Source organism: Alosa alosa, chromosome 20 (genome assembly GCF_017589495.1).
Source record: "Alosa alosa isolate M-15738 ecotype Scorff River chromosome 20, AALO_Geno_1.1, whole genome shotgun sequence".
NCBI lineage: Eukaryota > Metazoa > Chordata > Actinopteri > Clupeiformes > Clupeidae > Alosa > Alosa alosa.
The window spans coordinates 10,965,459-10,987,290 of NC_063208.1; the positions used below are offsets into that span (position 1 = coordinate 10,965,459).

Here is a 21,832-nt window from a genome sequence, read left to right on the forward strand (position 1 = left end):
ATAGCTCAAACATAGTTGAAATGTTCGTATGTATAGGATATAGATGTGGATATTTTAGCCAAATATGAAATAGGAACTAGACAGGCTAATCAGAACTGAATATAAGAATATATCTGCCTCAAATCACACTAAACATGCCAGCTATCCAAAATGTGAGTATTGTGGTAACACTTCACATTACTAATATTAGTAAGTGCATTAATTAACACGAGCAAACTGTTAACCTCGATGTAAAGAGACCATATTTGATGCTAAATGCAGAATTTCATTGTTGTTTCTGCTAACGAATGCATTACACTTTACTTCCTGGAACTCGCCTGGAACATCAAGTATTATTTTATTTGCTATGGTTAATGCTTTATTCATGTTAACTACTGCATTTAGTTCATGTTAGTCAAGGGGTCCTTAATGTAAAGTGTTACAGTATTGTAACCTGCCCAGTGATCTATAGATGTAGATTAATTACTTCAGAGAATAATAGCCTACATAGCATGTTTTACTGTGTTGCCTAAACTCCTGTCAGGTATTTTTGTATCAAAGTTTGTCCAGAGTATTTATTGTAGGAGTTTACTTTAAAAACCATGCCATGTCAGTTTACATGTTCCCTTCAATTTCTATCCAGTATATGGAACACCGACTCGCTTTCACCCTCAGGAGCTGTCTGAAGCAACTGGTACATGTGAATGCTCTCTTGTAGTTGTCTCAGATCTTGTCAAACCAAAAAGATTTTTCGCCCTGGCATCTCTCTAATGTCTCTACAGCTGGTTTGTCATGCAACATTACTTTTCTTAGGCAGGCAAAAAGCACATTCAATGTCTGCCTTTTAAAACAAGGTCATTTACAGAAACCGAAGTCCTTGGACCTTAACTGTCTTAATCAGAAATGAAAACTTAAAGGGACACCAGGCAAGCCTGATGCTTTTTCTCTACGAAACTCCCCCTCGCTCGGTCTGAAGCTCTTTTCCTTTTCTTTGCGTCTTCCGTCAAGGGTTTTCGCTGCTTCTTCGCCGGCTCTGCCATTATACATACATTTGTAACAATCTTGTTTCGTTAGCCTGCCTCTGTGCTGTAAACTGATCCTGCTTCGATCGGCGGGAAGGATACACCGAACTTGCAAGTGGGATATTCTTCCTACAGGCAGTAGGGGCGGGCGAGAGAGCCTTCATTCGCCCCGTAATGTGTCATTTAACCATATACCGACTTAAGAAGATAATTAATTAACACAAAAACGTTGCCTGGTGTCCCTTTAAAGTGGACAAAAAAAGGAAAATGTAGTGGCAACACGTGCCAGAGCATTTAGACATATTTCATCAGTCTAGGGCATACTTCCTCTGTTCAGTCCGCTGTTACTGTTATGTTACCACATCACCATTAAAGAGACGTAAAGATTCACTTTGGCCAACATGGCATTCTAAATTTACAAGGTGTCTGATCTCTGGTTGATACAATGACTCTGTTTCCAACCCCTTGTATGTCCTGCCTTTTCCATCATTTTCAGTGAATAAAGACATTCTTTTGTGGCTTGTTCAGTGTCTGAGTATGTCCAACTTTTTACTGTTTTTCTGTCACTTCATATAGTGTCAGAAGAGAACCACAACTGATACTTAGTCAAACAATAAGTAACACAATGTACTATTAATCAAATAAAGTGAACCAGACTGAGTTGATTGTAATACAAGCTGGAATATTTTTTGTTTAACTTGTTTAATTTGTTACAATGTTGTGGATTTATACAGAATAGAAAGTCCAATTTTTGTTTGTGATCATTTATTTCTTCTCTGCCGTTTTCTCCAAGACAATTGACTACTAAAAGGAAGACTACATAAGGGAAACAGAAGCCCCTCTGCTTTACTGAGGCAATAGAAATAAACTACATAGAGCCCCCACTCTGAAGGCCTTGGGCTTCTCAGAAGCCAAGGTCCCAAAATAGGCTCAACTAAAGGGCCTGTGACCGTTTTCTGTAGGCAAGAAACAAACTAGGGTTTGGGTAAAACAGTGTTTAGTGTGTTATGTGACATGCTCATTGGTCGCAACAATAAATTATGTTATTTACAAATCTACAGTTGTTAACCAATGCATTGGTTTAATGTTTTTTATGGATGTAATGGTGACAACAGTGACATAAAAATCCTTTTTACAACACAAGATAATGAGATTTCTATAATGGAAGGCCTCAGTGCAGACCGCAGTCTAGATATGTGAGAAAACTTTTTATTAACAGCTAGGATGAAATTAACCCGTTTTATTGTGTGAGTAGTGGTCAGTAAAATGGGTCTCTACTGTAGATACAGTGATTCACTCAGTCAGCAAAGTGAAACTGATGCTGGATCATTTTGATGCGTCCATTTTCTGGCTGTCCCAAAATGTAACATTTGACAACCAGAAAGCTATAACAATTACAACTCATGATTTATACATTTTTATATTGCTTGAGTTTTTTTTAAGTTTCATCAAAACGTTTTTAATGTTCTCCATACTAGTCTCACAAACCCAGAGGAGCACCTTATGAAAACCTTTTTGGCATCAGGTTTTATACGGCATACTGTAGCACAATAGACCAAATGTCTTTTGAGTACTGTACATGTAGACTGGCAAGCTTGAGTCTGTTGTGATTGTGAACAACATAATCAACCATGTACAGTAGCAGGAGTATCATATGGTATGAACAACACAGTTACACAGTTACTAAAGTTTATTTTCATTTATTCATCCCACATCAGGGCTCACAGCGATCTGAAGAGTTGTGTTGTGCCAACTCTCTTTCCTCATCAATGGTCAGTGGATCTGATGAACCGTCACCTGTAAAAGAAAACATACTTGGAACCAAACCATTCGGTATCATACATACAGTACAAACCACACGTACATGTATACTATACACATAATTTATGGATTTAAAAGAGGATACTAGTCTACAACAGTGCACTCTGTTCATTCTCAGGCTGCACTGACATATTGATTAGAGGTAGAATATGGTCCTGAGTCTTCACTCGCTGCAGGGTACAATTAATATCATTCCCTTTCTCTTTCTCCTTCTCCTCTTCCATTTCCCGTCCTCTACTTCTCCGCATCTCCGTTCTGTTATCTACCCTGGCTGTCCTGTCTCATTTACTTCCACTCTGTAGCAGAACCTTTACGTTCTCTATGAAATCATCATCATCATCTACCATAACCAAAACCCAATACAATACATCTCCATATGGCATCCACATTCTCTCTCCTAATCTGATTGTGTTTTTCGGATAACCACACTAAGGAGGAGATAATGTACAAAGTGTATGAGTGGTGTAAAAACTTCGTGACATCTGTGCACTTGTGAAGACAGCTATTTGATTTAAACATGATTTAAACAGTACCCAAAGCTGACTGCTTTGCAGATGGACAGTTGTACATACTGTTAACCCTGAAATGGTATTCTAATATAGATATTAACAGAGTGCTCTATGTGCACCTGGAAATACATGTATCCACTTCACTTCATTCCTCCAGATCTATCTTTTCATATACAGTATCTATATATGATCTATATGTTTATCTCCCTTCTGCCCTCTTTGTCCCTATGTCCTACATTCTTCATCTTTTTATTTTACACATCTCCAACATTGGCCTATGGGATGCACCTTGAGCAAATTGTCACTGTTTATAGCAGTATATAAAAGAACTGAAATTTAAATGAGAAGGAGTGGTGAGATGACATCAGGGATTGCTTGCTTTAAAAAAATAGCGTCGGACGGTCCATTTATTTCTGATAATGGACGCATCGAAGGGCATTATCCCGTGTATACCATGGTAACTTACGAAATAAATAACTATGAAATCAATTATTAATACTAAATGAGTTTTAGAGATAAAATCGTTAGTTTTTTCACCATTTATCGCAACGCTGTGGAATGTTGATAAGTCACTGCTGAGCGGACTAACTCAGGCATTGTCAAGCAACGTCATAATCATTTTATAGGTGTATTATATCACTTTTTGAACAACACCCTTTTCAACCTAGACCATGGTATAAACTGTAATGTCTCTCAGATGATATCAAAGACATTAGCATTAGCATAAAAACAGCTAGGAACTGAAAGAAATAAGAGGTGTCTAGGGGAATGAATAATTGCTGTGAACGTCACAGGAATATATAGATAACCAAAGATGGCTCATATTTACATCTTAAAACAAAAGAAAAGATATCCGCACACTGTCTTTAAAGCTCCCAGTTTAATGGTGGGTTATACACAACGTTTCGACCACTCAGGTCTTCGTCAGGTGTCCTCAGGTCTTCGTCAGATGACATCTAAAAAAAAGACCTGAGTGGTCTAAACGTTATGTATAACCCACCATTAAACTGGGAGCTTTAGAGACAGAGTGTGGATATTTTTTCTTTTGTTTTACTCGGTATTTCTAGTATCCAGCACCTGTAGAATCGTTATAGATGTGCGTACACCTCTACACTCGAGTTCATACTTAAATCTTACCACTGAGAAGAGATAAGAGACATAGTCTAACGTATACGTTCGTACACAGTTGTCACAATATAGTGACTAGCTTCGGTTGCTCTAGTGTTGGTAACACAGATGCTAGTTTCACTGATAAAGGAAAGGCTGTTCATACGTGTAGAGGGGCTGCAGCTGCAAATGTGAATTCTTCTGGGGAGGACGGTAGCCATAGGAGTCAAATCCACCAATGAAATCAACTGGAAAGGAAAGAGGACAGTTCAGTTCCGTGCTTTAACATATAACAAAAGACAACAACACCACTCAATCAGCTTGTCAATGGACACTCACCATTGTCTTCATCCTCCAGGAATACTTTACTCACATAACAGGCGTACACAAAGCCAAAGAGCTGAATGTGACAGATGGGGGAGAAGAAAAAAAAACAGTTCAGTCAAACTGAGACAATAACAACAAAATAGTTATTGGCAGTTGTGGGGATGTGTACTCACAGCTAGGAAGACCTGCAGGGAAGCACTGACCACCTCTATGTACTGATAATCTAAGAGGCAGCCACTGATAGTTATCACATGGTGATCCTGAGGAGCCAATGGAGAGTCAGGAACAGCTGTTACCAGACACCCAGGGCCATGCTCCATCCACCAGGAGCGATGCAAGGAGGTGTTGAATGTCATCAGGAATTCCCTATCCTGAAACAACAAAGTGAGAAACTGTCTGAGAGCAAATAGTCAACTAAACTGTTGAATTCTATGTCAGCATTTTCTTCTAAATTCCATTACTGGGGCTGACCCTTCCAATAGTTATGCTTACTTGTCCATCATTATATGCATTTCCTGAGCTTCTTTAAAGATTCTGAATCTGAAGGTATATGACCAAAAGACCTCTGCAAAGGCATCCAAAAGCTTAGCCGCTCAGACTCTTCCCCCACTGGGCACATTAACTTACATACGACTTGACCATTAGTCAGTCCATCGCAAACACACTCACCTGTGAGAGATGTCCCACTTCCAGGTAAAAACAGATGATGAAGGAGTTCCAGCCAACCCAGATAACCAACCACACCGCATACTGGCAGGGTAGCACAATGAGGAGGAAAGAGACAAGATGGAGGAAGGGAAAAGTGAGCTACATGTGTGATTCCCAATCAATATATTACAATGTGGGCATTTCATTGAAACACACTGATCAGAATAACGTAACGTTAGGCTAATCCTACTTTTGATCTTATTTGAGCAACACAATTCTGATCAAGGCTATCAATGTTGTAATCCTCCATCAGACACATCTAAATCCTTATTTCTATGCACATCAAACACTTGCTTTGTTGATAATCCGGCCTTCTGCTTCATCGGCTCAGCTTCTGAGGGGCAAGGGGTTGCGACTACCCTAAGAAGCTTTGTTGCCCCTAGATGGCACTGCCCACTATGCAGCTTGTACACCAGGGTCTCTTGATTCTCTGGTAAACCAAGATGGCTCTGTGCACTGGGCCTCTTTTACACAAAGCTGTCTGTAACACTCGGCTAATCTCAGCTGAAGTACTCGCTACACTGTCGGGCTAATGAGCAGAGCAGGAGGACTAAACAGATGATTCCAATGGCACAGTCCAAACACTAATCAATTCCTCATGGGGGACAGAGTCTTTAGATGGAAACCGATTCATTGAATCCTCTCTTTGTGTAATTCCTGTTAAAGACAAGGCTGATAGGGAATATGTTGCTGGGTTAAGCAGTATGAGTGAACGATACAATGACACCTAAGAGGCAACACTATGAACCAGGTACCATCCCTGGAGAACCCTACGCATTTACACAATGCTCAGGTGAAATAACTGTCTTTCTTCCCATGTGTTTACCTTGCATCTAATTAATATCATGATTTGTGTAAGTTTATGGCTACTGTTTGTTTTATGTTTATGGATATTATGAAGACTTGCTATTTTTTATTATTGTCATTATTGATATTATGTTAATTTAACATTTCATTTGACTTTACTTTATATTGATTTTAATGCTAATGCAATATTTATTGTTTTTGTCGTAAGGCGCTTTGGACAAACGTGTCTGTTAAGAAACATAAACATAAACTACACCTCCCACTTAGTTGGTTGCCATTAAGCTAACAATAGTTCACTGTTAAAACAGTTAAACATGTTTGCCAACACATTCTCTGCATAGGCTTTGTTGCCTCCGGGCTTTTTTTACAAAGTGTCTGATTACATTCTGATCAGGTTCTTCTACTTCATTATCTGTGCTGTCATAGTGTAGACTGTTTTTTTTTCATGGGTATGCACAACGATTGGACGGAGTAACACATTCACCGTATGTCTGCTGCTTACAACAGGTTGCAAGACGTCTGCATGTTGAGGTGGATAAACAGTGCATGCCTGTTTTGTTCAGCATTTATACATATATGGTAGCCTGACTACAAAATAAAGAATAAATTGATTCCATCTCCAAAAATCTGACATGTGAATGTGAACCCAAGTAAATGTATGTGTGTGTGTGTGTGTGTGTGTGTGTGTGTGTGTGTGTGTGTGTGTGCTCGCGCGCGCAACATCAGTATCTCACCAGTATGATGTACCGTGAGCGGAACTGGACAGTGCCAAATACTCCCAGTATGACAGCCATGATGTGCAGGAAGTTGGCCAGGATAGGGGCCCACTGGTAGCCAAGAAAATCTATGACCTGTCTCTGTAGTGCAGCCACCTACACACAGACAGACCACACAATTAAATGTCACACTGTACACAGCCTTTGCATTGGTGCAGCTGTTTCCATGGAAACTGCTGCCAGTCAGAGCCTAGTAGCCTGTGTAAAAGATGAATCCTAAAAAAGAGCACTGTTGTTAATTCTCACATCTGATGTGAGGCCTACATGACAGCCTACTACTGATGACATGGTCTACAATTAAAACTCTGTTTACCTATGACATAAACGATAAAAAAAATAACAGGCTCACAGAACACTCCTCAAGTATATTGTCATTGTTGCAAGAATGCCTTCGCTGCTGCATACACTCACCAGCTGCAAGCTGCATATCACAATAAGGGTACACCTCCCGTCGCACCAAGCCATGATCGTGCGCGCTTAAATCCAAATTTCGGGTCGTTGGTGATTCGAGCCTGCGGTCTCCCCTTAGGTCCAAGATGTTCCGGTTCTGTTTATCAGCGAGCTACCGGACCCAGCTCGCGGCTTCTTTGTGACTTTATCATACCGCCCAATGGGTCTTTTCTGTTCAGGGTTTCTTCCGAAAAGTCCTCCAGAGCCGCGGTTTCTGCGACGTCCTACCACAACGTGAAACACCGGCAGCCACGCCTTCATTTAGAGTGAGAATGAGCATGCCAAGGTAGCACAAGGTGCAAAAAAAAAAGAAACGGACAGAAGAATGGTGTACGATGAAGAGAGGGAGAAATGAACATCACATCATACAGGGTCGAAAACGAGTCCCTCGACCAAAACGGCCAAGATGAGAACATAGGCTACAATACCTAACTACCTTACTGGTCTAACTCACCGGTGTGTCGATTTTGTCTCAAACAGTAAGGCAGAAGAATTCCCTGTTTTAGTTTCACTGTCGATGAAAACAAGAGGTGTCAGACAACCAGACAACCTACAGACCACATCGAAGGAGTAAACCTCCGTCTGAGAACCCACAGCTCATGCGCGCTACCGACAGCACGGGGCAGATAACACAAGAAACATCATGATCTCACGTTAATCAAACACGCCGCGTGAAAGACCATACAGAACAGTTCAAAATAAGGCCAATTTATGGACGAAGGACCAACATTTCTCAATCTCCCAACCAACATACATAGAAGCTCCAAAGGCGGGTGGAAAGACGCCTACCTTTAGTCTACAAATTAACCGGCTACACAACGAAATCGATTAGATGGATAGGCTACATGTTACATGTACAATGCAAAATCCTCCGAAGGTATCCTCCATTGCACAACACATAGGTGCAGGCTACACACACACACACACACACACACACACACTCTCTCTCTCTCTCTCACACACACACACACACACACACACCACAGACAACGTTTAAGTAGGGTATAGGCTGGGCCTAATGATATATGCCATGGCAGATAGGCTACCCATTCACTGAAACTATATAAACTACATGTAAGTGATCACAGGACAACACGCACAGGATGCTAGGAGAATGATGCTCATCGTTCATCTTTGTACCACATAATATTACTCAAAAGTTGAATTGATATGTATATCCTATATGACATTGATAATCTTTTTGACATCATATACTATCCTTCCAAATGCAAATTAAACCATGTTAAATAAGAGAATGAACATATTGCATAAAGAAATGGACAACTATGTAAACCATTGTTGGGGTAGGGTAGGCTACAGTATATATTATTGTATATTAGCCTTAGTTTTGCAATAAAATCCTCAAACTCATAATGTTAGGGCTATTTAATTCTACCAGTAGTTAGGGCTGCAACAATTAATCGATTAATTGTTGACTATTAAATTAATTTGGTTTGTGTAATTTTCGGTTATTCAGTATTCGGTTTGTTACATTTTTTTTAAGGACTATACATAAAAAATCTCTAATTGAAGCTTCTTAAACTTGAATATTTTCAGCTTTACTTACTCCTCTTTGACAGTGAACTAAATATCTTTGGTGTGTGGACAAAACAAGGCGTTTGAAGACATTCAATTCAATTCAAAAAACTTTATTTATCCCCGAGGGGCAATTTTCTCTGTAATAATCTTGGGCTTTGAAAAACAATGATCAACATTTTTTCACCATTTTCTGGCAACTAATCAAACAACTAATCAATTAACCCAGAAAAATAATCATCAGATTAATCAACTATGAAAATAATCGTTAGTTGCAGCCCTAGCAGTGGTGCATATTGGTGTGATCAGTGTTGTATGTCATTTCCGTTTGCAAGCAAAGTTTGCCATATTTACCCAAAACTACCGAATCCTGCTTAAGGATTGTCCCTTTTGGAGGCTGTTACTTCACACTGGATTGGGCAAAACAGATTAGCCAGATGTCCAGGGGCAGCTGTGGTTAGCGCTTCGGACTTGTAACCGGAGGGTTGCCGGTTCGAACCCCGACCAGTAGGAACGGCTGAAGTGCCCTTGGAAAGGCACCTAACCCCTCTGTGCTGAGTGTGTTTCACTAATTCACGGATTGGGATAAATGCAGAGACCAAATTTCCCTCACGGGATCAAAAGAGTATAGATACTTACAGTATACCAAAAAGGGAATTGAAATGTATGCAGAGACCAAATTTCCCTCACAGGATCAAAAGAGTATATATACTTATACTTATACCAAAAAGGGAATTCAAATGTATGAAGCCAGCTTACTTCATCACCTTTCATCTTGCATCTGTCACTAAACAGCATTACCCTGCTGGAGACACAGATGTTTTGAAATATAAAAGGGATTAGACTCTAAATCATTAGAGGGACCAACATGACTTCTGATTTGCTTTCCTGAGTTGAAGGATTTTTTTTTCCAATAACATCCACTGCAGAAGACTGATGGGTTGTAAGGGGAGATATAATTGTGGGCTATCTGTATAGGAATAGTTAAAAGAACACACCACCGTTTCATGAAATTGAGTTATTCACCGTCTCCCCTACAGCTAGATAAGTGAGCAAAAGCACCTTTGTCTCCGTGCATGCATTGTTTTGGTCCGGCAGCGCCCCCGCTAGCTTAGCTTAGCATAGTGAATGGAATCTCTCATTGCCGGATAGCATGTCATGAGTAAAAGTGAGCCAACAACAATGCAGATTAAGATGAGGCAAAGCACTGCTACTGTACTTGGGTGCAGAGATATCACACAACACATTATGTACCTTGTCTCACTCGCCACAGCACAGACAATCTCTGCGCCCAAGTACTGTAGCAGTGCTTCGCCCCAATATAGTCCCAAGTCAGAGATGGTGAATAACCTAATTTCATAAAATGGTGGCGTGTTCCTTTAAAGGAGAAGGCAATTTTTCACATCTCTGTTTCTCAAGGTCACCGAGTACTGTTGGTACGAAAAAAAAAATAAAACAATCGGTTTTACCTATCTTGAATTACTGCAGCCAACAGCCAAGGTAGCTAGGCAGATAGCGCTACACTCTGGGGGCATGAACATGGGGGCTCACAAACATGCCATCCAGAGTGTAGTGCTGTAGCTGCCAGACTGCTTTAGCTGCTGGCTGCAGTAACTTGAGCTAGGTAAAACTGATTGTTTTCTTTTTTTCGGTGACCTTGAGAAACTGAGATCTATGTGAAAAATCACTGGCGTTCTCCTTTAATACTGTGATCTAATGGAGAGGGCCTAGGATGGTGCCTTGAGGAACCCCATCATTAACAGGTGCAACTGATTAGTCCTGAGCTTCTGACCCATTCTAAATATAAAATATCTTCTTTCACGCAAGAGCGGAAGCATTTTAGAGCAGTTCCTAAGGTAGTCCAAAAGTTTGTTGTGTACACTTGTATCAAAGGCTAAATTCAGCACTTGTAGCAGCAGGCGATTTCCAACTCTTTTATCTCAAATCTCTCTCAGGTTTTATCCTGTATCTCTCTCAGGTTTCTGTCAGTGTCATGTGATAGAACATACAGTGTAGGGTAGTGTAGTATAGTGTAATGTACACTGTGGGGCCAATTATTTTGGTGAAACCTTGATGCCGATTTGCAGCATTCTCTATTGGTCACATGCAGCCTATTCAACCAGTACATGTGCCTAAAACTCAAATTTGCAATAAGGTTCCATGATGACTTCCATGGCAGATAAGTGTTTGTTTGGTATGTCTGAAAAGTGGAACCACAGTGCAGATCTGAGCTAAGGGGTTGACTAATCTGTCAGATTGACATCGTGTCTTCACTTTGGAGTCACGTCCCAACAAATCTGCATCCAGGCACAGACTATCCAAGAGTGCAGAAATATGTACTCACATGTTAACTCAAATTTACAAAAAAGCCTCTTAAATCTTAATAGGATCTATTACATGTCTATTATCAAGGCCTATTTATTATTAAAGGTTTAATAGATAGATAATATATAGCTTCTATTAATACTGGCACGTTCCCAATATCATTTGAAGGTTTGTGAAGAGATGATACAATTTGGATGGAGTAACAAAGAGAAACATTACAACATACAGTTCCATTTTGCAAACTGAACATCTGCAAATTGTGAGCTACTTAAAGACATGTTGTTAGAAAGATTGATGTTACTATGCCTCTATTGCTATGTATGGCTTAGTTTTTTGTGGATGTATCCTCAGCTGGATATTCAATATTACAACAACTTTACATAGGAGTACATATGTTGAACCAGGGCCTCTAAATCTTACATTTCGTTTATCTTTCTCTGACTAAACAACACCTAATGAGAGTCAGTGTAATCATTATGCTCTCATGGTTAGCTAAATCAGGTGTGACCAGACTCAAGAGTGCCACTCGGTTCTGTGATTATGAATGCCCTAATGGTAAGATTGAGACCCACAGTTGCACAGAGACAGTAGCTTAGATATTGTCTCATCACCGTTTGGCTGTAGCGCCACCTAGAGTGTGAAATGATTCTAAATCTCTTGAACATCCTTGTTATATGGCCACCAGCCCTCAGTAACTAAACCTAGCCCAAAATAGTCTCACTCCCTATTTCTCATTTTGCCACCACCTTTGTTGTACCGAACACATAAATGCTGTTGAACAACACAAACAATTAATTTAGGATTCAGAAAACCAAATTCAAACTAACAGACATACTAGCAGGGTGTGTAAGAGATGCATGACTGTGGAGATAAATTCCTTTTAAATAACTTTCAAGTGGGTATAAATAGATTTCCAAAAAGGCATTCGTTGGAAGATTTGTACCCTTTATGATGTTGCTACATAACATTATACATATTATCATCTCAATTAAATAACATCTTGAAAAGTGGCAGGGAAAACATTTTCATTACATTCCAAGATGTCCGAAAATAATATATTGGTACAAATTGACATGTTGGTGTGTTGAATTAACCATAACGCAGGAAATCAGCGTGAACCAAACACAGGCATATGAGTGCCCAGATGTGACCTGTGGAGTACGATAGGCTTAGCAGACCCCACACCTGGAGAATTTGTGTTTTGGCACGAGCTGTATCATTGTGTGTCCTAGGTAGAATAGCCAAGAGAAGAGGAGAACAATACCACTGGGTCCTTTTTCTTCATTACTGCTTAGCCCTAACACACAGGATAGCAGCAAACTGCATTGAAGGGAAGTCATTTATGCTAGTATTTTGTAGCTTTGTGCTCAGTGTGTGTGTGTGTGTGTGTGTGTGTGTGTGTGTGTGTGTGTGTGTGTGAATACAGTTGGCAGAGTCCTTGGGAGTCCTAGCACATTGGGCCAAAGGGGGCTATAAACAGCCGCAGGTCTTGACCACCATGTTGCGGTGCTTCTTGAGGATGACATTGTTGTTGTCGTCATAGAAGAGCACAGATATGGGGCTCAACTTGGTAGGGGCACAGCATGCCTTCGGCACCTCATCTGGCTTCAGCAGATGGACCTGTTCATAGAATTAAAAAATAGTTCACTTAAATGAATAGATGTCTTTGGTCTTCTTGACAGTGAAATTCTTCTTTTATCCCAACAACAGCAAACTAACTGAAGTAGTAGGCAAAGTAAAAGGCATAAAAGGCATTAGGAGAGCAGAGGGAGAGGAAAAAAGGACCAACAGAGAGAATGACGAGAAAAACACGAGAGAAAAGAGCAAAAAAAAAACACGGACCACTAGCTGGATCATGGCGTGGTTGGTGGCATTCATGCAAGCCCCTAAGGGATAGTCGCACGCTCCATCACAGTAATAGGCTGAGTAACCCCGTGGAGCCAACACCCAGTCCTGAGGGAGACACACACACACACACACACACACACACACACACACACACACACACACACACCACAATCACACTATTAGACCAGCAGCCCAGCATCACAGCATCAGCAAGCTTTTCTTTAACTCAAATAATTATTTGTTCTAAATAATATTTTGTTATACACATTCTATTAGTTCTGAAATCTCATTTCAGAATTGGGCTTATACGCAGAATCAAAAACTGTGCATATCACAACTCACAATTGACTGACCATGTTGCAATATGCGTAGATGAGTGTGTCCACAGCAAAGTTTGTGGACAGTATGTTCTACAGCAAAACAGATGGCCTTGACCAAACCACAAAACAGCATGTTGAAATGTGTGTTTGTGAGAAAGCTAACCTTCCATCCCAGATCACTGAAGCTTACATACAGTTCATGTCTTTTGCATGCCTGGCGGCCACTTGTGGGGATCTGATCTGTGCACAGAAAGGTAAACACCATTAATCAGACAAAGGACCATCCAATCAACAGAGTATGCTCAACAACTCCTGTCTGCAAGCTCACCAAATATCCCAGGTCGGTTGGGGTGTGGCAGAGTATATTTGGGTTTCTTCTTCCGGGGGTTGTTGTGCCTGACTGCTCGTGGAGGGCGACAGGGGGCCTGACTGGCCCGAAAGAATGTCACCATAAAGGGCTGCTTAGAGCGGGGCCCCCGCCGCCCAATCAGACCCACCCATCCTGCAGACAGTGATCGGTCTAGAGGAGAAGTAATGAGGTCCGTTATTAACACACGCTTGGGTCTAATCAAGTCGTTTACAGTACATGTTGCAGTCAACACACAATGACTATAAATGTGACTTACAACTGCAGTCAGTGAATCTGCTAAAATCCAGAAACCGAAGTTTCTTTTGAAATTGCAAACCGAACATTCTAACTTACAGGCAGAGTCAAGCAGATTATTGTTTGATATAAATGATAAATTGACAAATTGCATGATATAAATGAAATGACAAATTGCATGATATAAATGATAAATAATATGTATTATTCACATATTATATATATGCTTTAAATAAAGTCTAATCACAGTATCATCTCAACAAAGTCTAAGCATCAATATCAGTAATCATGTAGGGCCTTCAGTAATTCTACATTATGGCGGTAGTATAGATAGGATGATTATATGATGATTAAAACCTTTTTGTTGACACCCCTAAACTCCTCAACTACTTTCCTACACCTCTCACTAAAAGAAATCCTACAATGTGTTCCAGGATTTCCTGGATGTCTGGAACATCGTAGTGTGATTTGGCATCACATCCACGCAGCAAACACAGAAGGCAGACACTTCCATAAGGTATTTTTGGGCCTTGCTAGACCTAGACCTAGACCTCTGGATCAGAGCCACGTAGACTGTTGTGGAAGGCATTCAGTTACTTTCAGGTCCCTGAGAAGATTTCAAGTAAACCTGGATAGATGACAGCATTTCCCCATTGACCTTCACCATGCCAAAGTTTTCGCTTAGTGAAAAGATGGGCAAGGACGAAAGTGAAATCCAGCAAATGTACAGTAGAAGTGTATCTCGTTAAGCAAAACTAGTAGAAGAACAATTATTATTATTGACATTATTGTTTATTATTGATATTCTCCTTAATGTAGTCTTACCATGTCATTGTTTTTATATTATTGATTGAATGAACATTATTGTTTATTATTTCCTTTTCCCTCATTTTCATTGCTTATTTTATTCGGCTATTGATTGAATTGACATTGTTGTTTCTTATTGCTATTCTCCTTATTATAGTTTGACCAACATTCTAATCTGTTCCCTGTTAAATTTTAAATATTATGTTGTTTTTGTATTTGTGTGTCGCTTTGGACAAAGGTGTCTGCCAAATCCCATAACCATAACCATAACCATAACCATACATTCATGGTGAGGGGATTCGTTCTATTGTCTATGGGCAGGTGATATAATTCCATGTTTAGTGACCATGAAAAAGTTGTAGAACTCTGTGAATTCATTGTTAAAGCTTCAATAGCACTGATAATACCTTGCCTAAATTGAAATAAAAGTACTTGTAGTTTGGGCTTTTTCCACACATAAGGTGGCCTTGGTCTGTGTATGCATAATAGAATAAGGATCTCAGAATAGGGATCCCATTGAGCAGGTACAGAGTGGATGAGCAGGGTTTGGTTTAGGGGACAGTTGGAAAGCATGGGGTAAGGATAAATTGCCAGAGAGGAAGCAGACTAAACAGCTTTGTCTGTGAATAAACAAGAGTAAACTAGACAAGCAGCAGTGGCTTCTCATGTCAAGCAAGGGCAATGGATGAACTGGTATAATAATAGGTGAGAAAAGGATAATCCACTGGAGGGAATTGTGGGCAATGGATGCTAGCCACGTTAAATTGAAAAAATTTAAAAATGAAAAAAAAAAAAAAAAAGTGTGTGCACATCCACAAAACTGTTCAGGTGCAAGACCAAGAAACTAGTAAAAAAAGAACAAAATCTGCACACTGCTCCATTTTTTTTAATCATTTGAATTAGAGCTTTACAGTGTGCAGACTTTCTTTTCATTTTAAGAAGTTACTCGAATGCCAGACGTTCCCTATTACTCCTTATATTTAGTCATTTGATGAAAATACTAACCAGGAAGGAACTCATATTAGTGTGTATGTCTTGGAAATTATAACTTTGGTTCTGTAAGCACTTCACACACTAGTAACACAGAAAGAAGTCACATCCTAATGTCCAGCTCTCTGAAGTAACTTATGAATCAGCTCACACTGGAGCCTCTGTGCTCAAGTACGAGCAGCTGGTTATTTCCAAAAAGCTGACCCCCAGTCTGTGCCTCACCCTCCTCAGTCTCCACGTAGAGCCGGATGCCCAGGTTGCTCCGTGGGTTCAGCAGCCAGCGGTTACTGGCTGAGGTCACATCAAACGCCAGCCAGCCCTCCTGCCCTGCTGGCACTGACTGCATGTCCAGCAGCACCAACTCTGGCTCCCTGAAATAGGAGCCACCATAGTCAGATGTTACTATATCAAGAACGGCAGCCATGACTACAGTGAAATACATGTTCTCAGTTCCGCATATCAATATAGGGTCAGTGCAGATGTCTGAGGAACTGTGTGAGCGTCACTGACAAGAAATGAGAGGGGGGAAAAAATCTACATATGAGAAAATGCTCTGATTTGCACACTGATCTGGGTATGTACAGGGACATATGTCTACATTCGTGCGTGTTAGCACGAATGACTCATGTAAGTATGAGTGTTGGTATGGTCCCTCTGTGACCCCAGCTCACCATGCACTGGCAGTACTGGGTGGGGGAGGGGAGGGGAGGACCTCTGGATATTTACAAGTATGGAAAAAATGTGTGACTACTGAACAAAAAGAAATGCAAAACAAATGACTGTATAGTATACCAGAAAATGTATAACTGACCAACTGATCTGTGGCAGCAGGAAATAAAAAAATAGATCAGATCTGAAACTATTGAATACTATTCATTCTTTTCCAAGTGTAGAGGAGACAATTTACCAAATGTCGTCACTTTCCACAATTTAACTATGTGCGGTAAGGAGAGAACTATACCTGTATGCAGCCAATGACAAACACCATGTTAAATTAAACTTTTCAGCTACCACTCAAACTGGTTGAATATCAAATGCATTACTATACTGGTCATCTGATACATATTACATAATGGCATTCTGTCAATTATTGATAAAGCAGCATCTGGTTCAATAGTCACAGTCTTTTTGCCCATAGTCTCAGTACATTTTATGTTTGAACGGTTGCAGACCAAAGGGAATTGAATGAACCACTGTGGTTAACCTGTGACTATTTTCATGCGCAGACATAGCCATTACCATTCTACAGTACAGCTTATGTATGATGTATGATGTAAGAGAAAATACCCAGCCTGCAACAGCAGCGCCCAGCATGATGAGGACACCACACATGTGTAAGGCAACGGACCTAGTGACCACATATTTTAGACAAAAAGACGTACAGTCAGGACACGGTTTTGTGTTGGGGTGCAGCACCTGTGTCTGTTCTCTCGCTGGATCTCGTAGACGGAAATGTGTAGCGTGTGGTTGGCCCTCTGGCCCATGGTCAGAGTCTTGTAGATGCGAAACTCCGCCGCCGTCACAGTCTCTCCCTGTGGGAGGGGCGTGAGGTCAAAACGGAACTCCTTCCAGTACGGTCGTGGTTGAAGCAGGTCCCGCTCATGCTCCACTGGAAGGGTCAGGGGGAAATAATGTATTATAAAAGTATTACACAGATATTTAGTTGATGAGTGTTAAAGCATTTAAATGTTTAGTTCAAGTTGTTTTTTTACATGTTGCACACTGTATCAGGCACTTCTTTATAGTTTCATCTGGAATATCATAAATACATATTTTATTGTGCATCATCACTTCAATGGGAATTTATGTTCATATTTCACAGTGCATTATTTTCAGCAAAGGTCGAGTAAGTATTGATCCTTGTAGGATTCCATCCAATAAGCTTTGTAGCCAAACGGTTAGTGACACCGAACCGAGCCAAGACCGAAAGAGAAAAAGAAACTGAAACAACAGTTGCAGGGAGAGAGAGAGAGAGTGGATACCGAAGAGTGGTGATGCAGGAGAGTGGATACCAAAAAGCAGCCAATGACCGAGAGGCAATAAGAAAGAATGACAAAGAGAAAAAAAACATAGATGTGAGAATGAGAGGAAGAGAGAGATAGAGAGAGAGGTAGAGAGAAACAGATGAAGCATAAGAAGAATGGTGAGTGTGAGTGTGACCTTGCTGAGCACACCGGAGCAGACTGACACCCCCAGCCTGGAGCGGAACGTTCTGTAATTACACCCCGCACAGCCCAGCAGCCCAACAGCACTGCACCACTAATTACAGGCTGCGCAGATATATATAGAGAGCCATCCAGCAGTATTTTCATCTGCTGAGTGCTGCAACAAGGCCTGTAATTCTGCACAGCTGTGCTCTCCGAGCCACATCTCGCTGCCCAGGCCTGGACCGTGGACCGCACTGGAGCGGTCCACCGTGGAGAGTCCAGTCTATATGACCTGGCCTGGCTGAGGCAAATTTGTCCTGTTCGTTCAGTTCGTTCACTGTGTTTGTCTATTAACTGTCCGATTGATCTATTGGCATCCACATGTTAATGTACAGTACATAGAAGACGGCCATTCGTTGAGCTACAGTATATTAAGGTAGTTGTACAGTGCATTCTTCCACACACAGATTATACACAAGCATGTTTTCACTGGTGATTGTGTACAACAGGATTACATATGTTACACACATGTTTTGTGACCTATACTCAATGGTCACAAGTGGACGTACAGTATATACAACACAAATAATGAGAATGCAGTGAGTTCCCAGGGTCTTCTTCTGAAGGAGAGAGGAAGGAGACAATTGGGCAGGAGGATGTTTTAACTGATTTGGTGATAAGATCTAGGCTGTCTGAACTACAACAGGAAAACAGTCTTTACAGTGATAGTGGGAACGTCTGACCAGAGAACCAGGACAACTATGCATACCACCCAACAAATACCAGGCACAATCAGCATATCCATCTCTGGTAATCTGTCAACAGTTTAGCCTTATTCACCAGAAATGACTGAGTACTCCCTTACCATATGACTATGTGTCTTTGTGAAGGACTCCCCATAAGTGTGTTTTGCCAAATTGTGCAACGTAAACATGAAACGAGGCATGCGGGCCACATCTGCAAGTTGTTTGCAGTGATTGAAAAACTTTATCATTCTTAGCTTTCATAGCGTTCTGGTGGTTTTGAACAGTGCTTGTTAGTGGCCCCCTGAAGAAAAGGTGTTTACTAACAACATTCCACGGGAGCAAGTCTGCTAGTGACCATCTCACTGAGTCTCCCTTTAACCCTTAAAGGTGTGGGTTTTTCAACATTCTAACATAAGATCCCGTTCCGCAACAATTGAAGGTTCTAAAATTCTATGTTGAATTCAATGAATCCAGATATTCTTTAGAACGTTCATTTTCCAACATTCCCATCACACCGGTGTGACGGTACACCTTACAGTTTATGCTGGATCCATTAGAGTCCAGCAATGCTTTGTAAATGGCTCTAAAGTATTGGTTACACTTTACTTGACAGTATCTACAAGTGTGACATGACGCTGTCATGAACATGTCAAAAACATTATAAACAAGTTATAAATGTTTATGACATAACACTTCCGTCACTCGCTTCTGTCAAATGTCATTCGGTTTTTGTCATGACAAGTTATGACGGTGTCATGTCACTCTTATGTAGATACCGTCAAGTCAAGTGTTATTATAAGATGTGTATGTAATTTTTTCAGTTTCTGTATTTCCATAGACCTTAAGCATAAGTCATCATGACAGCCATCCAAACACCAACGTGAACTTTGACCCCCAATGCACACCCACCACTCACCCAGGTTGACAAAGCTCATGACGGTGTCGGCCTCGCTGACCACAGAGCCGAGGGGCGGCATGTGCGTGCTGAGGGTGGGGAAGGCGTGAGTGTGGACGTGGCCCGTCCCAACGGCGGCCAGCCGGCCCCCGAGTCCTTCCTCGCCCTCGGACACGGCGTGGTACAGGTCCAGCATGAAGAGGGGCGCCGAGGACGGGGGGCGCAGCGGGGGATGGGGCCGCGGTCGCCCCGGCAGGCCGAGCACCGAGAGGATCTCCCGCTGCATCTCCTTCTTCTCACGACCGCTCAGGCGGCGGAAGCTGGAGTGGACCACCCCCTCCACTCCCCCGCACACACACAGCAGGACACAGACGTGGAGCAGGACAGCCAGGGGGGACAATCTCCTGCTCTGGCCCTTGCCAATGCTGCTCTGTTCTCTCCAACAGCAGGACAGTGTGTGCCTTCTGGAGCTGCTCCTCTTACAATGTCCTGCAGTTTCTTGACTTGAGGGATCCATTACCATTTTTGTGGTTTTGTCTCAATTGTCAATTATTTAGTCACACTTTAACGTTCAAAAATGCAATGGCAAAGCACTCGCGTCTCCGTCTTGCTCTCACTGTCTCAGTCCAGGAGTCTCACTGTTTTAAACAACCCAGAATCTTCTGGAACGGTCACAGCACCAGCATGAAAAGGGACTATCACACTCTGGCCAGCACAAGAAGTCGCCTCACTGACTGAGCTTGTCCGTTTATGTGCTTGGTTGTTATTATGTGTCCTGGAAGATGGTCCTCTGTGGTCCGTGTTTCATTAAGAAAGGGCAGTGTTTTCTGTTCCCATTTCTCCCTGTGCTCTTTCTTCACTCTGGGAACACTTTTAATGCGTCTCCAAAACCACTTGCTCCTTGAAGAAGCTGTTTCATACACAGGTTCAGAGGAAGAAATGACTAGGAAAGGAACAACGGCCAAAGCAGGGGAACATAAACATGTATTTGTCGGAGTTACTGACTCGGCTCCTTGAAAAGTGAATTTGGAGCGTCATAAAAGGTTGAGGAGAGAGCAGGTGGACGTCTGCTGGGCACCGTCAGAAACGTGATATATGAGTCACGAAGAAAATAAATAAAATGGGTCAGACGCACAAGCGAGTCTTTCTTCAGAGGTTCCCAAATCAAATGTCACACCTGCCAATTCTCCAGATCCGACAGCAAGCCTGATCAAAACCACACTGTATATCCACAAGGCATGGAAAACATCCACAGCAAATCAAAACCTGGATCTCAATATTCCTTCCACTTGAATCGGTTACATATAGATGGAGCCAAACTTTTTTCCCCCCCTCTCTCTCTCTCTCTGAAGATCCTCAAAGCAAAAAAAAAAATGTATTTCTATTTTCCAAGGAGACACTTATCATTTACTTCTAACACAACACAGAGCAATCAAAATAGATTCCTTCAATCCTTCAGTTTCCCAATTCAACAGGAGGAAAATAAATGTCCATAATCCTACAAGTGTGAGCTTACAAAAAAAGCCCTCCGGTGTTCCCGGCCCCTGTCGTCCTCTTGGTCTGACGTTCTGTGCAGGGTGTAATCACAGAATCCTGCACATCACAGGATGCCCCTCTCAATGAGGGTGTTTCCAAACCGAGGCAGACTCCCTCACTCTCTCCACAGCCCTTGATGACTCTCCTCCTCCCTCCTCTTTCTCTTTATACCCTTTCATCTCTCTTCTATTCATCTACCCTTTTTTGCCATGTTATCTAGTTGTAGGCCATTCCGTTTGCTAAGAGAAAAACAACAAATGAATGGAGGTATGTGTTTATCCAAACAAATCTTTGTAAATGTCTGCAATTCTGGAAAAACAAGCTCCCTTTAAAAAAAAAAGAGATGACTTTGAAGTCGGAACAGAAACTGTTGCCAAGTGTAAATTTCTTAATCCATCTTAATCTACGGTGTTGAAAGCAGGTTTGTGTTTATGGCACATGCGGATTTCTGTGCAGGATCCTGCCCTCCGGGAGCACACTCAAATATAGAGCAGGGTTTATGTCTGAGCACGTCCCTCTGTGTGGATGTGTGACTTCAAACGTGCCCATTTCTGTGGTCACTTTGAAAAGTG

At 41.4% G+C, this 21,832-nt stretch overlaps 2 protein-coding genes across 2 annotated transcripts; both read right to left on the reverse strand.

Annotated features, from left to right (window-relative positions):
- Positions 1 to 2,226: 2,226 nt before the first annotated feature.
- nkain1 (sodium/potassium transporting ATPase interacting 1) lies at positions 2,227 to 8,456 on the reverse strand. The gene is made up of 9 exons (XM_048228946.1): positions 8,296 to 8,456; positions 7,961 to 8,017; positions 7,468 to 7,761; positions 7,015 to 7,152; positions 5,435 to 5,515; positions 4,939 to 5,136; positions 4,778 to 4,838; positions 4,605 to 4,686; positions 2,227 to 2,798 (listed from the first exon to the last, which is right to left on the reverse strand). Exons 3-9 carry the CDS (start codon positions 7,519 to 7,521, stop codon positions 2,795 to 2,797), a joined length of 618 nt encoding a protein of 205 aa, XP_048084903.1. The 5' UTR covers positions 7,522 to 7,761; positions 7,961 to 8,017; positions 8,296 to 8,456; the 3' UTR covers positions 2,227 to 2,794.
- Positions 8,457 to 12,291: 3,835 nt separating this feature from the next.
- bmp8a (bone morphogenetic protein 8a) lies at positions 12,292 to 21,283 on the reverse strand. Its single transcript, XM_048230494.1, has 7 exons — positions 19,746 to 21,283; positions 17,353 to 17,545; positions 16,159 to 16,307; positions 13,864 to 14,055; positions 13,699 to 13,775; positions 13,210 to 13,320; positions 12,292 to 12,987 (listed from the first exon to the last, which is right to left on the reverse strand). The coding sequence occupies exons 1-7, from the start codon at positions 20,245 to 20,247 to the stop codon at positions 12,838 to 12,840; spliced, it is 1,374 nt and encodes a 457-aa protein (XP_048086451.1). The 5' UTR covers positions 20,248 to 21,283; the 3' UTR covers positions 12,292 to 12,837.
- Positions 21,284 to 21,832: the final 549 nt, after the last annotated feature.

Excerpts from the sequence above, each read along its gene's own strand:
- bmp8a (XM_048230494.1), bottom strand. The coding sequence starts at position 20,247 with ATGGTAATGGATCCCTCAAGTCAAGAAACTGCAGGACATTGTAAGAGG. Across the intron at positions 14,056-16,158 it reads CTACGTGGAGACTGAGGAGG|ACCGATCACTGTCTGCAGGA; the intron begins GTGAGGCACAGA and ends CTTCTCCTCTAG. Across the intron at positions 13,776-13,863 it reads CAACCGACCTGGGATATTTG|ATCAGATCCCCACAAGTGGC; the intron begins GTGAGCTTGCAG and ends TTCTGTGCACAG.
- nkain1 (XM_048228946.1), bottom strand. The coding sequence starts at position 7,521 with ATGGCTTGGTGCGACGGGAGGTGTACCCTTATTGTGATATGCAGCTTG. Across the intron at positions 5,516-7,014 it reads GCTCACGGTACATCATACTG|TATGCGGTGTGGTTGGTTAT; the intron begins GTGAGATACTGA and ends CTACCCTGCCAG. Across the intron at positions 5,137-5,434 it reads AAGTGGGACATCTCTCACAG|GATAGGGAATTCCTGATGAC; the intron begins GTGAGTGTGTTT and ends TTGTTGTTTCAG.